The sequence below is a fragment of the Trichomycterus rosablanca genome, chromosome 25 (assembly GCF_030014385.1).
Source record: "Trichomycterus rosablanca isolate fTriRos1 chromosome 25, fTriRos1.hap1, whole genome shotgun sequence".
Taxonomy (NCBI): Eukaryota; Metazoa; Chordata; class Actinopteri; order Siluriformes; family Trichomycteridae; genus Trichomycterus; species Trichomycterus rosablanca.
This window is the reverse complement of record NC_086012.1, coordinates 12,163,338-12,184,994: the sequence shown is the minus strand read 5'-3', so window position 1 is coordinate 12,184,994 and position 21,657 is coordinate 12,163,338. Positions and strand designations below refer to the sequence as shown.

At 44.1% G+C, this 21,657-nt stretch overlaps 2 protein-coding genes across 6 annotated transcripts in view; one reads left to right on the top strand and one right to left on the bottom strand.

Moving 5' to 3' along the window:
• Window positions 1-21,657, top strand: part of LOC134302380 (myomegalin-like) — a 64,050-nt gene that overhangs the window by 33,198 nt on the left and 9,195 nt on the right. For 4 of the 5 annotated variants that reach the window (XM_062987462.1, XM_062987459.1, XM_062987458.1 and 1 more), the window contains 27 exons: window positions 56-175; window positions 581-673; window positions 1,048-1,251; window positions 1,686-1,844; window positions 1,932-2,036; window positions 2,702-2,839; window positions 2,933-3,112; window positions 5,280-5,474; window positions 5,571-5,771; window positions 7,233-7,293; window positions 7,400-7,479; window positions 7,578-7,646; window positions 7,745-7,851; window positions 8,501-8,640; window positions 12,224-12,357; window positions 12,849-13,006; window positions 13,360-13,726; window positions 14,996-15,212; window positions 15,404-15,520; window positions 15,640-15,851; window positions 15,987-16,189; window positions 16,792-17,027; window positions 18,409-18,463; window positions 19,076-19,317; window positions 20,122-20,289; window positions 20,659-20,880; window positions 21,254-21,385. In XM_062987462.1, the coding sequence (XP_062843532.1) occupies window positions 56-175; window positions 581-673; window positions 1,048-1,251; window positions 1,686-1,844; window positions 1,932-2,036; window positions 2,702-2,839; window positions 2,933-3,112; window positions 5,280-5,474; window positions 5,571-5,771; window positions 7,233-7,293; window positions 7,400-7,479; window positions 7,578-7,646; window positions 7,745-7,851; window positions 8,501-8,640; window positions 12,224-12,357; window positions 12,849-13,006; window positions 13,360-13,726; window positions 14,996-15,212; window positions 15,404-15,520; window positions 15,640-15,851; window positions 15,987-16,189; window positions 16,792-17,027; window positions 18,409-18,463; window positions 19,076-19,317; window positions 20,122-20,289; window positions 20,659-20,880; window positions 21,254-21,385 (4,315 nt within the window). The remainder of the gene's footprint in view (window positions 1-55; window positions 176-580; window positions 674-1,047; window positions 1,252-1,685; window positions 1,845-1,931; window positions 2,037-2,701; window positions 2,840-2,932; window positions 3,113-5,279; window positions 5,475-5,570; window positions 5,772-7,232; window positions 7,294-7,399; window positions 7,480-7,577; window positions 7,647-7,744; window positions 7,852-8,500; window positions 8,641-12,223; window positions 12,358-12,848; window positions 13,007-13,359; window positions 13,727-14,995; window positions 15,213-15,403; window positions 15,521-15,639; window positions 15,852-15,986; window positions 16,190-16,791; window positions 17,028-18,408; window positions 18,464-19,075; window positions 19,318-20,121; window positions 20,290-20,658; window positions 20,881-21,253; window positions 21,386-21,657) is intronic. The other variant, XM_062987461.1, reaches the window with a different exon arrangement.
• prkab2 (protein kinase, AMP-activated, beta 2 non-catalytic subunit) overlaps window positions 10,080-21,657 on the bottom strand; it is a 32,349-nt gene continuing 20,771 nt past the window's right edge. Inside the window, exon 7 of the mRNA XM_062987464.1 lies at window positions 10,080-10,324. Coding sequence (XP_062843534.1) covers window positions 10,250-10,324 — 75 coding nt within the window. The 3' untranslated portion in view covers window positions 10,080-10,249. The remainder of the gene's footprint in view (window positions 10,325-21,657) is intronic.

Here is a 21,657-nt window from a genome sequence, read left to right as displayed (position 1 = left end):
TGTACATATTGGTTTGTTTGTCACCTTCACATATTGGTTTGTTTGTGTGTTTTAGAAGCTGCAGGATAGGCTGGATGAAATGGAGACTGAGCTGTGTTCTATCAGACATGCAGCTCAAAATCAGGAAAGAACCATTCAAAGCCTCACCGAAAGCCTCAGTACTAAAGAAACAGAGGTACAGGCATGCAAACACACCTTCACACATACGCTAGCGGCTTCGAGTCAGGGTTAGGTCATTTAAATAAACAAATGTCTGATTGGGTTCTAGTTTTCTAGCCTTTTATTTGTTTACATATTCTAAAAATGAAGTTTTACATTTGATCAGCCAGCTTCCCTTTAAATACAGCCAGCCATGTCTGTATGTACAGTAGATGCCACACTGGCTAATAGCACTGCTGGAGCTTCAAACCCTGAATCCCAGTGGTAGTGGGTTAGCATAATCTTTTTAATGGGATATTACATAGTTACAAATATGTTAGTACCAATATAATCACCAACTTAATGATTCTGTTGACTGGTGTATATATGCAAACTGGATGTACATTTCACATTGTACGTGTTTGTGTGTGTGTGTGTGCAGACACAAGAGCTGCATCAGGTTATAGAAGGACAGAACAGCACCCTGTGTACGCTCAGAGAAATGGCACATCGCAAACAGCTCCATAACACACAGGTAGGTGTGGGTGTAGCTCATTCTATAGTGGGTGGGGCACATACTGCACTCTCTACAGTAAGAACTCTAAAGGTTTTTCCCCCTCTGTTGGGTATGACTGCATCAGCTCACTGTTATGTAAGTTAATTGTTCATATTTGAACTTGACCTGCATTGATAGGTGATCTTGCCACGTTGATCTAACAGCACAAATAATCAGTCCATTATTCATTATTAATGATTGTTTTGAAAGGCCCTGTAACATAACCTCTGTATGCTTTTATTCCGAAATAACAATAAACCTTTCTGTACTCGACACAACAATTCAGTCATTGTTCTATTTTATTTACGTCTGTTTGTATCCTCTCTCTTTCTCTCCCTATATTTTGTCTCCAGACTGGAGAGGAGGCTAAGCTACAGGGTGAGGTGATAGCACTACAGAGCTCTCTCTTCAGCCGCCAGCTCGAGCTGGAGACCGGTCAGCGTGCCCAGAGGCAGAGTCAGAGAGTGGCAGAGGACCTGGGAAACGCTCGTGACCGCCTACAAAGTGACCTAGAGGCAGCACTGAAGCACAGAGAGACCACTGAGAATTACAACCAGGTTATAACCTGTAAAACAGAGCAGCACAGTATAAAATGTCATAGACTAGGTTTTGTAATTTGGACCCAATGTTTTCATTTTAGAATGCTTTTGGTCCCTTTTTAATGTTTTTAACTTGTATTTCATACTTATAATCATTTTCATGTTTTACCACAGTTATATCCTGGTCAGGGGCCAAAAGTATTTTTTCCTTGTGCCCAGTGTTTCCTGGTGGAACCAGATCCAACTTGACCCTGTCCAGGATACAGTGGTTGATGAAAATGAAACCAACCTTAATAAAGCCTAAATTTTTATTGCTGTAACATTAATTGTACTATTCAAAAAAATCAGCTATTTGAGGATCCCTGACACTTTCCCCTTAACCTAAACAAATCTCACCAGACAATACTGAAGCAACGTTTTTGTAGCATTAATTGTTTGTGTGTGTGTTGCAGGATCTGCGTAACACATTAAAGCAGTTACGTTCAGATATGCAAATAAAAGAGGCGCAGCTGAAGGAATGCGAGGCTGATAAACACACCGAAATTTCAGCCCGAGACAGAACCATCTCACAGCTCCAGCTGTTACTGAAGGAGAAGGAACGGCTTGTGCAGGTTGGATGAGTCACACACACGTATTGTACATGCACAGATAATCAGAAAACTCGAGATGCTTCATTTTGGTCCCTGTGTGTTTGTCAGGAGCACTCAGAGATGCTGGACAAGCCTGTTGAGACCAGTCGCCCCCGAGATGCCCTCCTGGATAAACTCAAGAGCCGCATCCGTGACCGTGACAAAGCTCTGGAGGTACTGTCTTCATACTACACTACAATGTAACACAGGTTCAGTACAATGATGCAGGATTACTGAAAGTACGGAGCTTTAAATTGTTGCAAAATGACAGGCAGAGACACAGACAATGCAAACAGCACAACTCTAACCATCCAGGGTTAAAAGTACCAATCAAAAAAAGTAAAGAGTCATGTGACCATTCAAATAGTACCACATTTCACAGTGTGTTTGAATCTCAGCTTTGCTACTGGCAGGCTGGGCGCCTACACGAACGATGATTGGGGTGCCAGAGCTGGATTCCTCATAACTGATGCAATTATGACCTCTGCTGGCTGATCGATGCCGCCTGCACAGAGACAGGGGATAATGGGATCAGGGTGTGACTCTCCGTACACAAAGCTGATCCACATATAAACTCGCCTCATGTAGGTGAAAAGGTGCAGTCGGCTACTGCACACGTCGGAGGGGGTGTGTGTTAGTCACGGCTCTCCTCAGTCGGGAGCGGAGGTCAACATCAGTATGCAGTCAGGTAATTGGATACGACTAGATTGGGAGGAAAATTGGGGGCGGGGGGTGTATGTTACTACTGGGCCACTTGAGCACCCAGTATTATGAGTGTCAGTGCTTATCAGGCTGGAAATGGAGAGTTCTGGAAATGTAACTGTGTCGTGTGTTTTCAGCGCTCTATAGACGAGAAGTTTCACTGTCTGGAGGAGAAAGAGAGCGAGGTACGCAGGCTTCAGTTAGCACTCCGGGAAAAAGAACGGGACCTGGAGAGACTGCGCTGCATTCTATCCAACAACGAAGAAACGATCACGGTGAGTGTGTGTATGTGTGTGTGATGCCTAGTGCTGTGACACAAAATGCCATGTCATCGAACCATGGTGATTTTTATGTGTGTATGTGAGCAGAGTTTGGATGGTCTGGTGCGCAGTAAGGAGCTGGAGCTGGAGCAAACTCAGGAAACATGCCGAAAGCTGCAGTGGCTCAAACAGCAGAGTGACGAGAAACACAAAGTGGCTCTGCGCGAGAGAGACAACATCATCACACACCTGCACTCTGCACTACACAAATGCAGCAAAGAGGCAGAGGTACACACACACACACACACACACACCTGCACACTGCACTACACACACGCAGCAAAGAGGCAGAGGTACACACACACACACACACACACACACACACCTGCACACTGCACTACACACATGCAGCAAAGAGGCAGAGGTACACACACACACACACACACACCTGCACACTGCACTACACACATGCAGCAAAGAGGCAGAGGTACACACACACACCTGCACTCTGCACTACACACACACAGCAAAGAGGCAGAGGTACACACACACACACACACACACACACACCTGCACTCTGCACTACACACACGCAGCAAAGAGGCAGAGGTACACACACACACACACACACACCTGCACACTGCACTACACACATGCAGCAAAGAGGCAGAGGTACACACACACACCTGCACTCTGCACTACACACACACAGCAAAGAGGCAGAGGTACACACACACACACACACACACACACACACACCTGCACTCTGCACTACACACACGCAGCAAAGAGGCAGAGGTACACACACACACACACACACACACCTGCACACTGCACTACACACATGCAGCAAAGAGGCAGAGGTACACACACACACACACACACCTGCACTCTGCACTACACACACACAGCTAAGAGGCAGAGGTACACACACACCTTCACTCTGCACTACACACACACAGCTAAGAGGCAGAGGTACACACACATTAACACAAGTGCACACATGCACTACACACACACAGCAAAGAGGCAGAGGTACACACACATTAACACAAGTGCACACATGCACTACACACACACAGCAAAGAGGCAGAGGTACACACACACACACCTGCACTCTGCACTACACACACACAGCAAAGAGGCAGAGGTACACACACACACACACACACACACACACACCTGCACTCTGCACTACACACACACAGCAAAGAGGCAGAGGTACACACACACACACACACACACACCTGCACTCTGCACTACACACACACAGCAAAGAGGCAGAGGTACACACACACACCTGCACTCTGCACTACACACACGCAGCAAAGAGGCAGAGGTACACACACACCTTCACTCTGCACTACACACACACAGCTAAGAGGCAGAGGTACACACACATTAACACAAGTGCACACATGCACTACACACACACAGCAAAGAGGCAGAGGTACACACACATTAACACAAGTGCACACATGCACTACACACACACAGCAAAGAGGCAGAGGTACACACACACACCTGCACTCTGCACTACACACACACAGCAAAGAGGCAGAGGTACACACACACACACACACACACACCTGCACTCTGCACTACACACACACAGCAAAGAGGCAGAGGTACACACACACACACACCTGCACTCTGCACTACACACACACAGCAAGGAGGCAGAGGTACACACACACACACACCTGCACTCTGCACTACACACACACAGCAAAGAGGCAGAGGTACACACACACACACACCTGCACTCTGCACTACACACACACAGCAAGGAGGCAGAGGTACACACACATTAACACACATGCACACATGCACTACACACATGCAGCAAAGAGGCAGAGGTACACACACATTAACACAAGTGCACACATGCACTACACACACGCAGCAAAGAGGCAGAGGTACACACACACACACACACACACACTCATCTGCACTACACACACACAGCAAAGAGGCAGAGGTACACACACACACCTGCACACTGCACTACACACACACAACTAAGAGGCAAAGGTACACACACACACCTGCACTCTGCACTACACACACACAGCTAAGAGGCAGAGGTACACACACACCTTCACTCTGCACTACACACACACAGCTAAGAGGCAGAGGTACACACACACCTTCACTCTGCACTACACACACACAGCTAAGAGGCAGAGGTACACACACACCTTCACTCTGCACTACACACACACAGCAAAGAGGCAGAGGTACACACACATTAACACAAGTGCACACATGCACTACACACACGCAGCTAAGAGGCAGAGGTACACACACATTAACACACGTGCACACATGCACACTGCACTACACACACACAGCAAAGAGGCAGAGGTACACACACACACTAATGTAAGCATGTTCAATCTCATCCTCCTCAATAATCAATGCGTGTTGTGTGATGTGTGCACGTCTATTAAAGGATCTGACAGCGGCACTGACGGCTAAGCTTTTCCCCAACCCCAACGAGGTGGTAGAGGAGCTGAAGTCACGCCTGGTGCTCAAGGAGCGGCTTTTCCAAGACTTGCTGACCGAGCGCAGCAGGCAGACACAAGAGCATCACACTCTGATTCAGGACCTGCTCAACACCATCAATGCCAGAGACCAGTACATTAAGGTAAAGCTGGACAATAATCCCAGACCTGTGTAAAATCTGTGCAACGAATCGGCCTAACCATAACACACTTTTTTTGTATTTATGAACCTATTTCAGGAAAGCGGGCAGAGATCAAGGCAGGTGATAGTGGAGAGGACCGGGCAGCTACAAGAGATGCGTAGGCAGCTGGCATCACACGAACAGGGGCTGTGTGACGTGACTCGGGAGAAAGAAAGGGAGAGAGAGAGAAGAGCTGCGGTGGATATTGAGATGGACAGACTTCAAAGTTTACTCAGAGAGAAAGAGAGCCTTATCACGGTAAGAGGAACAATAAGCATTAAAGCCCCAGCTGCAAGTGTCAGATTGCACTCATATTTCTCTTTGCTAGTAATTGTTTCTAGCTTGCCTCACTCCCATGAATCACACTTTTGCCTTGTGTCTTTTTCATTCTGAAATCATGATCACTGGCCTCAGTTAAGCCAAAAGACATCTGCGGTTCCTTAGAAGATTGTTTACTTTGGCTAAGACTCAATGGGTCTGTCTGTACACTTAGTGAGCTGCATTGGTAATAAGACATTGAACTCATAAGACGGTGATTACTTGACCGCAGTTTTAGCTTACTAATGCCAAGTTCACACTACACGACTTTCCAAGTCGTCAGGTCGCTGTACAGTTCACACTATACGACTGAATCTCCTGCACTCGGGAGTCTTTCAGTCGGTGTATATTTCACACTACACGACTGATCGGCGATAGGGGGTTTCACACTACACGATCCATCACCAACTGGAATTGCAGGCGAGCTTCTAGGGTTTGTGCGCTGATGTGCAGCAGAATATCAAGGAGGAAAAATAAATGAATCTGAGTGGATCTGGCAACACGAACAGTATATGGCTTGTTCTGTAGTGAGTTTTGCAATGCAGCGTGGGTATTATGTTTTGTAGAGGACGATTAAATCAGAAATACTGTAAAACGTGTGTGTGTCGGTGTATCCTGATATAAACTATATTAATTAAGCCCCTGTCCTCTCCTGCATTTCCCCTCACGCTGTATCCTGCGTTCTCATTGGCTGTTCGACATGTCACTCATTCCCAGTTGCCCGTCCGAGATCAGATATCTGGCGTGCTAGAAAACTCGATCCAGTCGCCGAGCGCTCGGCGAGCCGGTCGGGTCGAGTTGTTGGATAGTTCACACTTGGCGACTGAGAGCCGAGGTTTGATCGCCGAGCGAACGCTGAGTTGCTCCCGACCCGGAAAATCAATCGCCGACCAGTCGCCGAGCGAAAATCAGGGCAAAAATCGTGTAGTGTGAACTAGGCATAAGCTAAGACAGTTAGTCTCAGGCCATTCAAACCAACGAGCTGAGGCAACACATCTCCCTCCGTGTGGCGAAAATGGTTAAATTGTTACTGAAAAGCCCGGATTTGCAAATAGTTGACACTTGTACATCTTTTTACAAATTAAAAATCAATGAGAATTCGATCGGAAGCATCGGAAGCCCCCTCGTTTTTCAGTCTTATTACTGCTTCGAAATGAGGCACCTTAGTGGGCAGCATTTTAAGGAATCTAAAAACTCAGACAGGCTTCTTCTCTGGAGCCTGCACATAATGACGTAAAATGCGTCTGTGTAGAGAGCTCAGTAGGTTTTCAGACAGACCCAATGATGCCAGACGGGACGGGTCAGAATAGTTTGGACAGCGTATTAGGCAGATGGTTCTAATGTTTGGCTCGTTAAGCCATAGCACTGCTTTGCATTAAATGGGATGTTTCGATTTCATAGGACCTAATGCAAGGTCAGGAAGAGGCGCTGTTGACCCCTAGATCAGCGGGAGCAACAGAGAGTAAGTAAATCCTTCCCCTTAAATCCCTTAAATCATTTATTATTACAATGCACGCAACAATTGTTGTGTATTATGTGAGTAACAATGTGGGTTTGAACATGTGTAGGTGATCAGAGCTCTGAGCTGGAGATGCAAGCTGTTAAGGAAGAGCTACAGATTGCACTAAGAAAGCACAGAGAGACGGAGGTACCACACACACACACACACACACACACACCTGTCTATTACGTTTAATCACTTTTTGTAATGTATACCACCCGTTCTTACAATCTCTGGATTCACAGAGAGAGCTACTGGAGCTGAGATCCTCTCTAACCAAAAAGAATGAAACCAACACTGACCCTGATCCCCAGGTAGGTCTCACAAAATGAATGGAAATATAGGGAGTCTGTGTGTGTGTGTGTGTCTTTACATGTGCGTTGTCTAATATAATGTTGCCCTGTCCACACAGTGTGCTCTGGAGCAGTTGGTAACGGAGTACCAGCATCTAAACCAGGCTCTCAGAGCTGAGAAGAAGCTTTATCAAAACCTGAGCCACATCCAGACCAGAGGAGACAGGTTAGATCTTATTCTTTGGGCAACCAAACATGACTGACACTGTCCACAGTGTGCTTGACGCTGACATAGGCTTAGCAGGAGCTTTTTCCACTCCTGTCAGCCTGTTTTACCACAGTTTTACCCTTGTCAGGGTTGCAGTGGGTCCGATTTATTGGGCGAAAGGCAGGACACACCCCGGACAGATCGCCAGTCATGCCAGTCTATCACGAGGCAGACACACACACACTCGGGGCAATTTTAGTTGCACCAATTGGCTTGACTGCATGTCTTCGGGCTGTGGGAGGAAACAGGAGCACCCTGAGAAAAGCCCAGGCCCTTCTTGCTGTGAGGCGACAGTGCCACCTTAAACCCTGCACATGTAAAAGCTGTTGGCAATCACAAAGCAGCTTAATAAAATCATATGGATGAAACATTTAGAGTAAAGGAAAAGAATTCCTTTAATCATGTGAGCTAAATGTTCAAAGTGATAGACTATTTACTGCATGATCCATTTAAAAGACACTTGGCTTGACTATACATAGAGAAGGTAAAAGTTGCATTAAAATTTGAGCATGTGACAGCTCATCTTGAGCACTAATACAGAATTTAGAGGCCAGTAGCCAACAGGCAGGAATGTACTAACCAACTAACCATGTGATTGCTTCGGCAGTGAGGAGAAGACTCTGATGCTCCACGTGGAACTGGACACAATCCAGGCACTGCGGGGACAGCTGGAAGAGGTCCTGAACAGGACCCGAGACACAGCTCTGGCGCTGGAAAGGGCAGCTCAGGCCCAGGCCGACTATGGAGGTGGGCCACAGCAGAATTCGGGCTGCACTATAAAATCGGCCCGCGGGCCACCAGAGAGCACCATACGTAACTCTGTGTGAATGAGTGGGTCTGAAACAAGCACTGCAGCTAACGGTACAAACAAGTGTACTAACAACTGCAACAACACAAACAAATATGTCATGTTTTATGTGGATGCTTTGTGCTTATTTATCTTTCGATGTTGGCATCTTGTGCTGTTTTGGGTGCAAGTGTTGACGTCTGGTTTGCCATTTCAGTGTGTCGTGTTGGTGTGCTTACTTTTCCTCGTAAAGTGCTGCTATTTGCATCGTTTGCCTCATTCATCTTTTCCTTTAGACCATCTTCGTTTACATTTACATACAAACCCAAGCAGGACTTGCTAAACCGCTCCTGCTGATCTGAAATCAGGTCAGAACTAGATCAAAGCTTGCCTACTTTTTTGCATAACTGTCTAGTTTTTAGAGTAATATATATCTATATTTCTATATATGCAAATGTCAAATGTGCAGGGTGGTGTCTGGTTAGGAGCATCAGTTAGCTGGTGGTTGTGGAATCCTGCATGATGTGCATGCTATACTACAGTAAAAATGCTTGTGTCCCTGCTTTTTGAAACACATTCATACTGTATGTTTAGAAACGGTGCCAAATGAGATTTTAACTCTTGTTTACATTTCCAACATTCACTTAAGTAGGTATTTATGTACATCAGAACTAAAGCTAATAAATATGCACCAGCTAACATGGTTAGAACGGCTTTTTGTATTATTTTTTAATAATTATGTCAGTTTTAATTTAAAAAATCTGGGTATATTATATACCACATACACCTCGAAGCATTCAACAGTATTTCGACAGGGTTTACATTACAAACAAGGTAAGTCAGTTTATAATACATAAAATATACCTCAAAAAAGAATGGGACACCCCTTTTAATTTCTGAATTCATACAGTATGTTTCAGCCACAACAGCTGCTAACAGGTATAATAAATTAATTAACAACTGTAGCGGATATGGTGCTGGACTAGTAATCAAAAGGTTGTCACTGTACACATGTTCTTTTAGTAATACAAATGCAAGGTGTACATACTTCAACTCAGTCCAAGCATGGGCCTTTATATTCCATATAGTTTCACACTAGTATAACTACATTAGGTTCATTAAGGCTTTTAGCCATTGAAATTAAACAACTGGCCAAAACAACAACAATAACGGTTTATATCACAGTAAAGTAATACTCGGTATGAAATTGGTAGAACAGGATTCTCGTGTTGTATTCATCTGCTTCATACCAATTAAAAATATTCACATGACAAATGTGGTGCACCTTTTATTACAAACAACATGTTTCATATCATTTAAATCAATTTATTTAGGATGATTCATATCATTCAGCTCATATGATCAGTATTTATTACATTCTGAACAGTAAAGCCCATGTCTGACAGTAAATAATGTTGCCCAACAGTGCACACAATCATTTTTTAAACTTAAAGCTGCATTTTAATTAAGAAATACCTTTTGTTATTATTGTTGGGTGCTCGGGTGACACCCAAATTACTTTAGCTACTACTACTACTACTACTGGGATCCAGGCTCCATGTGCTGTGGTTAGAAAACAGTATTTGCTTCTTTGGAGAATAGTGGCATCTGCTGGTAACGCGGTGGAATTGCATGTCCCAACTTCTGTAAAAGAAAATTTTGTTCTAAATTAGATCAAGAACTTAAAGTAACTTAAAGAATTTAAAGTAATAATACTGGGACCCTGTGACACAATGACTATACAGTTAAGTAATACTATATAGTAATAGATAAATAGTTGTTTGTATACAGCAGGCACTGTTGATAGAATGCAGCACGACTGTATGTCCAACAAGACTAATACAGTTTCATTAAAGCTGTACTCCTAGAGGATAGTTTGCACATAGCATACTTTACCCAGAATGCCATACCTGAATGCCATGTCTCTGGAAGTAGTTTTAATCAAATCGATTTGGAAAACCCTTCTGATGTTTGTCTAATTTAAGTCATTTAAGCCAAGTTCACTCAGTATTTAATATATTACATAGATGTTTTACTTGTTGATGTGGGCACATATTTTCCTTTGTATTAACGCTACACACTTGGCTCCTATAAAATGACCCCATTATAAACATGTAGAGCCAAGCATAAAAATATGTACACCCTTTTTCTAACTTACTTAATGCATAGAGACTCGGGATTAATCAATGTAACTGTAGTTAGAGTTGGCCATATAACAGGTGAAGGTAGCAAAAACACAGAAAGCTGTGGGCTAACACATGCTTCTTTTGAGACATGTAATGCCATTCTCTACCACTTCGTGTTTTACTGGGTGCCAAGTCATCAAAGGGCTTTGGCCATCCCTCCCTCCTGCCCTCCCTCAGACACAGCTAATCATGTCTGTATAAATGGGTTACTCTGAATGATTCAATGATTAAAAGATTACATCTTAAAGCATGTGGAATTTATGGAACCAGCTTGCCACTGTTGGCCCCTAGAACAAGGCCCTTAACCCTCAATTGCTTAGACAATATACTGGATAAAAGCATCTGCTAAATGTATAAAATGTAAATGTTAAGACTCACGGCCTCACGAACCACTAATAGTCACTGTCTATTTTCACTAACTGCTTAATCACGCTCAGGGTCGTGGTGTAATTAAGATGGAGCAAGTCTCAATCTCAGAACAACATACACATTCACTTACTTACATCTCAGGGTAATATACAGAAGAACCCACCTTATGGATATTTTTAGGAAGTGGAATAAAACCCATTGGACATAAGAAGAACATGTTAAACTCATCACATACCTGTGTTACTGTGTGACACCTAACATCAATTTTGTAACCATAAATTGTAGCATAAGCTGAATTATTCCCCAACAAACTGGTTCCTTTTTAAAGTTTTGGAGCATACAGTCGTACACAGAAGCTGTTGAACTGAGCTCAGTTCAGAGTTAAATCCATTACCACACCGACCTCACCTCTCACCTCTCACTCTTAGCAAGTAGCCTTGCTGGCAGCCGAAATCTATTAGAAGCCAGAGACTGGAGTGGTTTATAATGACTCACTCTGTGCCAAAATGTCAGGCCCATTATGGAAACTCGGCTTATGTAACTTTAAGATTTTATACCGCATGATCTTCTGGACTATTTTCTGAGGTGGCTTAGAGCGAGTACATATTGTGCTTTTTTTATTTCTGTACCAGGTTGTGTCTGTTTCTTTGCTTTTTATGTACTGTATGTGTGTGGGGGTGAGAGAGAGAGGAAAAGGAAGAGAGAGGACATAGGCTGGACTTATGTGCTTTAGGGCTCCTGACAAAAGTTTCCACTTTAGTCTCATGGCTATAATAATAACCTGCTTTTTTTAAATCAGGGAGCAAATAAGGGATAGAAACCGTGAAAACAATAAAATGAAATGAATAGCACGAAAGTAGCCATCGGAAATAGAAGAATGTGTAGAACATTCTAGAAAGAATAGAACCTAAAAATAGCACTAAAAAGCACAGGCCTTTAAAAAAAGAGTGAGTTTGGTCTAAACTGTGGACTGTGTTTCTTTCTCTAGAGTTCAGCACCGACGAGGAAACTGATGAGGATGATGACGTCGACGAGGATGAAGGCAGTAGCAGTGAAGAGTTCACAGACAGCATAGAGGACGACGATGTGAAACTGACCGCTCAGAGTCTGGCTAGCACACAGGTGAATCTTTGAATTCAAGGTTATTTTAGGTATCTGTTGTCTTATTTCATTATTTATTGGGTGCTCAAGCCATCACAGGTCTTTGGCCAACCCTCCCTCAGACACAGCTTATACCTACACCTTCAATTCTATGTTACAATAGATGAACGACCTCTTTCTGAACCCAAATGTTAGCATAATTCACTGTTTTAACATTGCTTGTGAGTTGTCCTGGCCCTGAGCCAGCAAATCAGACCCAAAGCATGGTGCTCCCTTCACCATGTTTCACAGCTGGGATGAAATGTTGGTGTGGTAAACTGGAAAACATTTTTATTTAGCTTAACTTAATTACAATAGAAGTCTAAGCTCAGCTGTCTAATATTGTCATGTTTAAAATACTATAAAATGGCATTTAAGAAATTGCTCAAGGGCCCAACAATGGCAACAACTGCCCTGTTGACAGGTTCGTATGCTTTCAAACAATTTTAGTGATCTCCTCTATCTTATGGCAGAATGCTGGGATGTTGGAGGCATCTGGAATTAAAGGAATACCCCAGGTGGACTTTGGGGGAGAATGGCAGTATGAGACTGAGCTGAAAAAGAGTGGAGAGGCAGGAGAAGAGGAACACCAGCTCAGCCAGGCTGACTGCATCATGTTCTCTCAGAGCAGGTAGTTCAACACACACAGCCGTAAACATATTCATAATTACTCTTATTATTATTATTATGACATCCCCCATTTCCAGAAACGTTAGGACCAATGGTTGGGATTTATTCATTCCCTTTTTTACCTGACAAATGTACAAGGGCCATTCCACCAAATGGGTTCCATTGATGAAATTAATCCTAAATTTGTATCTTTGCTCAACACTGAATCTAGTAACACACACACTTTATTACTTAGAATGTGTATTGGTCTAATGTCCTGGGGATGGGAATAGCACAGATTCGGCGAAATGGCCCACAAAGAAAATAACTTTTTGTACTGTTCAAAGAACATATTGTATAATGGCTTTCACCCAGGACAACTCCACCAAGCCTGCAAGAAGAAAACCAGAGGCTAGAACTGAGTGGAAGTGGATCCGGACTGAGGGCGGAGAGTAAAGTACCTGTGACGTGCAGAGGGTGGAAGCAAAGTGACGCAGACAGGCTGAACCTTCATGACCAGCAAATACCCCATGAGTTAATAGAGGAAGAAGAGGAGGAGGAGGAGGAAGAGTATGATGATGAAGAGTGGGAGCAAGAGGACGTGCGACCCCCTCTGGGGAAGCGCGGGCCTCCGAACGTGACTCTGAGAGAAGGAGCGGGGAAGAGGAGGTGTAACAGACCCCACTCTCTAGATCTCGGCCTGCTTCTTGCTCACAAAGCTACGGGCGAATCCAGAGAGCAGGTACAGTGTGTGTCTCCGAAACAAACAGGGACAGACACTTACTCCCAATTTACAACAATTACCACCTGAGTGCAGATGCCCATCAGGGCTATAATAATTGCTTCACATTGAGGTCTCACACACTCACTCACTGTCTTATCCAATTAGGGTTGCGGGGAGGTGCTGGAGCCTATCCCAGCTTTTCAATGGGCGCAAGGCACACAGTAACACCCTGGATGGTGCGCCAGTCCATCGCAGGACAGACACACACGCACACTCATACACCTATAGGGCAATTCAGTGTCTCCAGTTAACTTGACTGCGTGTTTTTGGACTGTTGGAGGAAACCCACGCAGACACGGGGAGAACATACAAACTCCGCACAGAAAGGACCCGGACCGCCCCGCCTGGGGATCGAACCCAGGACCTTCTTGCTGTGAGGCGACAGTGCTACCCACTGAGCCACCGTGCCGCCCAAATTTGATTAATCTGCCCAAAACTTATGACAACCCCCTGGCCCTGCCCCTTCCTAACTGAGGAGACTCTCATAAAGCAGAGGGTCACACACTACTATCCGTGAATCAGCCATCTCTCATCTCTCAATGAGCAGTGAGAAACCCATTCAACCATTCTCTCCCTAATACACAGCCAATTGTATAATCGTGTCTGCGTGGGCATCCGGACGATTGATAGCACAGCTTAGATTTAAACGTGGACATTTATATGCATTTTACCCCCTTTTTCTCCCAATTTAGCATAGCCAATCCGCTGCTGGGGACCCCAATAGCATCCAAGGAGGGCGTATATTCGCCAGACACACATTCCATACGATGTGTGCGCAGCCCACCAATCCCTTCTTATTCTCTCATTCTCTCTTGGTGGATTTGCGTGTGAGGCCGGCTTTGCGTACAGAGAGCCAAACCCCTTTCTGTACAGGCACCCTGGGCAACCAAGGTTTTATACAGTGTTGATAACCCCACCCCTTAGTCCGGTCTTTTCCACCCAGCAGACTGGAGGCCTACTAGAGGGTGCCCAGCCCAGCTGGGATTCAAACCCGGGAGCTCAGAATCTCGGCGCCGGTGTGCTAGCGGATTATCCCGCAGTGTCATCTGGGTGCAGCACTTGCGTTTTTAGTAAAACTTGGGGCAGGGCTGAGCTCTACATGTTATAGATGAAGCTTATGTTTGCTCACATCTCTTGGATTTGATTGAAATGACTTGAAATATGTTTGGGGAGGCTGTCAGGGGGCTGATTCTAACCAGTTTCCTATGACTCGTGTGTATTTGTCAGGAACCCAGCCTGCAGCAGGAGGTGGAGGGAGGGAGTGGAGGTTCTGCAGGGTTCTGGCAGCATGTAGAGGCGGGACTTCGAGAGCAGGCAGAGCGTCTGCGTAGCGACCTGGCCCTGAGCCGCCAGGAAAGCAGAGAGTTGCAAGAGAGACTGATGGTGTCCGAGGCCACAGTACAGGCTCAGGCCGAACAGCTCAAGGACTACAGAGAACTGCTGAGTGAGTCAACACACACACACCCACACACAGGGTAAATAAGTATATGATGGGATGGAAAGCGTCTGAGGTCACTGTTTTAAATGCAGTAAAGCCTCTAGGTGTCTCTAATACACATCTAGGTCAATAAAAAATGATCATATTTGATGTGATTCAGAATTTAATTAAAGACAACGTTTAATTTTCTCTTTTAGCGGAGAGTGCCGTGCAGCAGGACAGTAAGCAGGTGCAGGTGGATCTGCAAGATCTGGGCTATGAAACCAGTGGCCGCAGTGAGAACGAGGCTGAAAGAGAAGATGCTAGTAGCCCCGGTAGGTCATCTATCGCAGCCAATAAACTCAAGTTTTTATCTATCTTCCCAAATCTTCTGAAATATCAAATATGCTGCAGTTGAATTATCGTAATGTTCTTCATTTTTTCCCTTTAACAGAGTTCGATGACCTGGAGATGTGCACCTCTCTCTCTCCACAGTCCTACGTCAGCGTCAACAAGCCCTGGAATCAGCACGGCGATTTGTTGGTACAGGACCTGCGCAAACAGCTCTCACGCTGCCACAAAGTGATCCGCGGACTGCAGCTACGCGTGCGGTCACTCTCCACAACCTCCGACTACGCCTCCAGCCTTGAACGCACACCACGCAAGGTAGCTCCCACTGTTTCACCCTAGTACAGGGGCAGCACTATTTGGTTTGATAACAGCACAGTGTAACAAGAGTATCCAGCCTCAATACACACTCACTGGTTGCCATTATCATACTGATATGTTTTTCTCTGTTAGGTGAACTGGGCTTTTCAGCCCTCCCCTGAAGAGGATGAGGGCTGGCACTCGGACGTCCCGGCTCTGTGTTCCAGCTCGGTGAAGTCCAACAGGGAGCTGCAGGAGCTGGTGTCCCGTGTGGCATCACTGGAGAATCAGATCCGCAGCTGCAAACAGGAGGAGAAAAGAGGGGCTGAGGAGGGGAAGACTGCCACCTGGCCTGGGTAAGGCAGGAGGAATACTTCAGATAGGGTGCCAATCCATTGCAGGGTTTCTACCAATCCCACCCCCAGGTGGCACAGTGGCACAGCTGGTAGTGTCGGTGCCGTACATCACTCCCACTTATCAAAAATATGCAGAAGGTGAATTGGATTTTCTAACATACCTTGGTGTAAGTGAGAGAGTGGGTGTATTATGTTTTGCAATCCCCACTGTTGGGCCCTTCAGCAAAGCCCTTAACCGTCACAGCTCTAGGGGCGGCATATAATATCTGACCCTGACCCGCAAACAAGCTGTGATATGCAGAAAAAGAATTTGATTGTACTATGGTGTCATATATATAGGTGTCGTATGTGTCAGGGCCCAACAGTCACTGCAAGGCAGAACTGGGATTCAAACTCTCAACCTTTTCATTGATAGTCCAAAGCTCTACCTACTAGGCTACCACTGTCTCTATCATGCACTGACACATTGTCTCAGTTTTGGTATACTGAACACTTATCCTTTTCACCAGGCTGTATGTAATGTACAAACTATATAAATATAAAGAAATATATAAATATACATTTATACCTGTCTTTGTTATTTTTTTTTTATATCTACCCAGTAAGTACAACACGCTGATCCAGGCTCAGGCCCGGGAGCTGTCACATCTGCGCCAAAGGATGCGCGAGGGCCGAGGAATCTGCCACATCCTCACACAGCACCTGGGCGACACCACTAAAGCCTTCGAAGAGCTGCTGCGCGCCAATGACATCGATTACTACATGGGACAGAGTTTTAGAGAACAGCTGTCCCAGAACTCCTCACTTGCACAGAGGATCAGCATTAAGATCAGCGGACGTGAGTACACATCACTAATATCACATATCACACATCCCTTTATCCCTTTAAATATCTTTTTGGACAATGCCTTTTCCCACGGCATGTGTAATCAATCTCATTCTTCATATGAGCTGTGGCTCATTAAATGCCACTGGGTAAAATAATGCAGCTTGAAGGGAAGTGATAACACTCATACACATGAGCTCACGACACCTGAGATTGGCTGACATCACATGACAGGACTTGTCTCCCTTCACAGTAGGTCCAATCAGCTCCAGGCATTCAGCCTTGAGATGGTTTGTGGCTCAATAGTGGCCTTCAGATGACAATGGAGAACAATGTCATTACAAATACATGCAATATAATGCCAAGAACAATTAACTTCAGTTCTTCATTTTTAGACTGATTATTTTACAGTAAAAATGTAATATCTTTTAATTAGGGACGTCCTGATCCGGGGCCGATCAAGGCATTATTTAACTGATCGGAATCGGCTTTACTAAACCCGAACGTAATCCCGATCTTTTGTTTTACATCAGCTGTGTGGAAATACTTTAAATTGGAAAGTGAAACAAGTCCAGCAGCGACGTGTAATGTCTGCAATGCGAGCGTCTCACGAGGCGGTAGGAGCAGAGCTGCGTTCATTACTGTGGAATTTTACTGTTTATATGGTGTGTGAGTCAAGGATCACATATTGTCAGGAGCACTTAACACTTTATTAACTTCTTCTGTTACGGTACCGAATAGCGGACAGCTAGAGTCAAGCACGCTATTCCATGCACTATGGAAGCCCCAAAGGGTCAAAACATACTCACTTCGCATAGCAACGTCCATCAAACCATTGTCACAATACAAGCACTTTAAAAACTGGCTTTCCTTCATAACAAAAGAGCCTTTCCATTTTATTTTGGTATTCAGGTTTTACTGTAATGCTTTTAAGTAACTTTTTTTCTTATATTCAAGTTAAGCTGCTACACAGATTTCTGTTCATTTTTAGTGTATCACTGCATTAAACAGATTTTTTTTCTTTGAATGTAAAGTTTAAAGTAAAACTGTAATTATCTCACTCATTTTGATTGATTTTGTAAAAATACAAAACATTAAGCCAATAGCTTGGATGCAGCATTTTTCCCCACAGCACTGCGGAGCTATTTAGTTGTTAAACATGTACATTGGATTAATCTGAATAACTGTTATGTACTTGAAGTGTGCACTGTGTGAACAGTATTATCCAGTTCTTATCTAGACAATATCTAGAAAATACAAGTATCGGTTTGAGACTTGGTATCGGATCGGGATCAAAATTAATAATCGGGATCGGTATCGGGAACAAAAAAACGTGATCGGGACATCCCTACTTTTAATACATGAATGTATTTCCTTTTGATTTGATTTACAGGAGATCTTTTAGAGGTACCGGATGACAAAATGGGCCATGAGCTGTTAGCATTAAGGTAATTTTGTCTTATATACAATTGGAATGCATACATTAAAATAATGTTTAACTGTATAGTCTTATACAGTTAAAGGGTATCATTCTCCTTAATTTTGCTTAACAATTAATGTTTTTCCCCTTTTGCATTGTCCCAATTTGGATACATCCAATTTCCAGTGCTCTCTGGTGACCCCTGCTGGCTACACGACACCCACTTTGACCAAGGAGGGCCTTTTTTTACACTAGTAAAAATATGCCAGTGGCATATTCTTACAGACAGCCTTAGAACATACAGAAGACCACACCACTCTCACCCTACACATTTTTTACAGCGCTTTCCTCCCACAGATGAGCTGAAGTGTTTATTCCACAGTTAAGGCACCAATATTCTAAAATGCTAGGGGAGACATTGTCCCCCCTACCTAGCAATTAATTGTTTAATTTTGACCAGACTAATGAAAATTGCATGTCCATTGACCGACAGTGTATTGAAAAAACTACTGGTGCAAATAGCAGTCCATTCAGCATATATAGTACTGTTTATTTTACACCTATAAACTATTATACTGTGGTGTGTCATTATTCACCTGTGTGTGCATGTGTGTGCACATATGTGTGTATGTGTGTGCAGGTTAAGTAAGGAGCTTCAGCAAAAAGACAAAATCATCGAGTCTCTGCACACCAAGCTGCAACAACGCCCTGACACACCATCCACCAGCCACGCCCCCTCAGAAACAACAGATCAATCCGACCGCACGTCTTTTGTGTCAGATGAGAGGGCGTCGGTCAACGAGGACCTGGAGCTGTGTTCTGATGCGGATGGAGTCAGCGAATACGCCCAGGAGGAAGCTGTTCCCATGTCAGAGAATACAGGCACGTCACTACAATACACACACATAAAGACAGATGCACACGAACAGAGTAATTATTAAAACCATGCACTTACTGACATGCAGGGTCCAAAACATCCATTTAGGTGTGTTATGAAATGCTAATGGCATATTATAAAATGACATGCAGGGCAAAACTACACTGCAACAGCAGACAATGTAGTCAGTATGAATCAGCAGTTCAATGTGTAGTTCAGTTAGAGATCCAGTAATCAAAAGGTATGTTGATAGCCAGTGAATCTTCTAATTCAGTACTTTAACTGCCAAAAGTTATCGCTGCTTTTCACAAGAGTCTTCAGGAACTTGTATCTAGTCAGTCTGGATAGGTCAGGCACTGATGTTGGATGAGAAGGCCAGTCAGGGCCTGAGTCAGAGTGTGTGTGTCTCTATGAGCCATGCTTTATGCAACAGAAACAGCTGAATTAAAGAAAATAGGACGGGTGTCTACATTTTCTTGACCATATATTGCAATCGCTAAGTAGTGCATCTAAATAATCTGCCTTATGAGTTTGATGTCTCATTAAAATCCTCTCTACTTATTACTGGTAGTTAAGACCAAATCTAAAGCCCTTTGCACTCTTGTTTCAGAGCGTACTTCCCTTTTTTCTGCCCCTCGCTGTATTCAAAAACCTATTGCCCCCTACAGACCTAATGAAAGCAAGACGGGTAAGAAAGGCAGAATTAGTCAACAGTTACGTATGTTTAAGTGATCCTATTCAGAAGTGCTATTTTCTTTCTATACGTATAACCTACATATATATCACCCCTTCACCATCTCTATCTCTAGGTGCACATTCTCTTCCCTTGTCTGGCTCTTTGCCCTTGTTCCAGAACCATCCATGGTACACTACTTCAAATAACTTAAACTCTCATTCATTGCCCCTCCTTGGGCATGATACTCGGCTATTGACACCAGAACAGCCGCAACAGGGTCTGCGCAGGCCACCACTCCGAAGTGAGCACACAGCCTGTGTGTGGGTGTGTGCATGTACAGTATATTGCTGTATAAAGTTTAGGCTCCTATTTAATCCTCTAATTCACACAAAATGTTTTTTTTATTTACAATTTAACTGTGTGTTGTATCTAATGCAAGCAAACTGTTGCCTGTTGTGGAAACATTAGTCTCATAGATTGTATATTAATTGCTTCATATTAATAGAGTGGATTTAATCGAGTCACATACAGTCTTTACCACACTCATGCATGATTTACACACATTAACATACTAGGGCCTGACTGATATGTTGCCTGGGTGATAAAATCCTGTCATATGAGTTGTTGAGTCATTTCCTAATCTTTTTTTTTATTTTGTGGTTTACACCAGGTTTTAGCTTACCCCATTCGCTGAGCAACTATCCACTGATGGGCCCTGCACTGCCTGATTCCTCCAGTTATACAAAGCTATACCATCATTCCCTCGACCAGCCCCAGCAATCGGACAGCAGCCTGGTGGGGAGCAGTACACCCTGGGGCATAGATAGCCTACTCCATCCAGTCACAGGCTTCTCTGGAGTGCCTGGTTATCAGTCAGGAAACAGCAACCTAGGTATGACTCTTTTTCTTCTTTCTACAAATTAACTGCACTAACACAAAATAAAACACTGATAAGTGGTGCAGCGCCTTTATACTTATGCTAGTCCAGTATTTGTATTTCAGTTGTGTTTTAGTTACTCAAACGTGGCTTAGAAGGTTTTGAACCTTGCCATAGGGCACTGGCACGTTCTTTCAGTGTCTTTGTTGGTTTCCTGGGGTACTCCAGTTTCCTCCCACCTCATAAAATATATCAAAAGTGTATTGGTTACTCTGAATCCCCCCTAGATAGGAATAACTGACTGAGTGACTGGGCCTAACAGTGAACTGGTACCCTGTACAGTTGTATTCCCACCTAAGAATGTGTGTTTGTTATTGTTTTTCATGAGGTGTGGACCTGATCGAGGAGCATCTGCGAGAGGTGCGGACCCTGCGACAGCGTCTAGAAGACTCCATCAAGACTAATGAAAGGCTGAGACAACAGCTGGAGAATCGTCTGGCCAACGCCGCCAGAGACGGAGGTGAGAGAGGCACAACAGGATGCTCTAACATGCCAATAATTCCCAACTCACACTCACACAGCGATCAAAATCAACACATGAATGAATGAATGAATGAATGAATGGTAAAATATTAATAATCATATGTTTTATTGACTACATATTAAATTAAGCCACTACCGGTGAGATCTGTGTTGCAATCCAACCAGACGTGTACACAAATATGATTGGCTATGTCTGGGGGATGATCAAAGTCATGCAATGGATTGACACCTTGCCCTGGGTACTCCTGC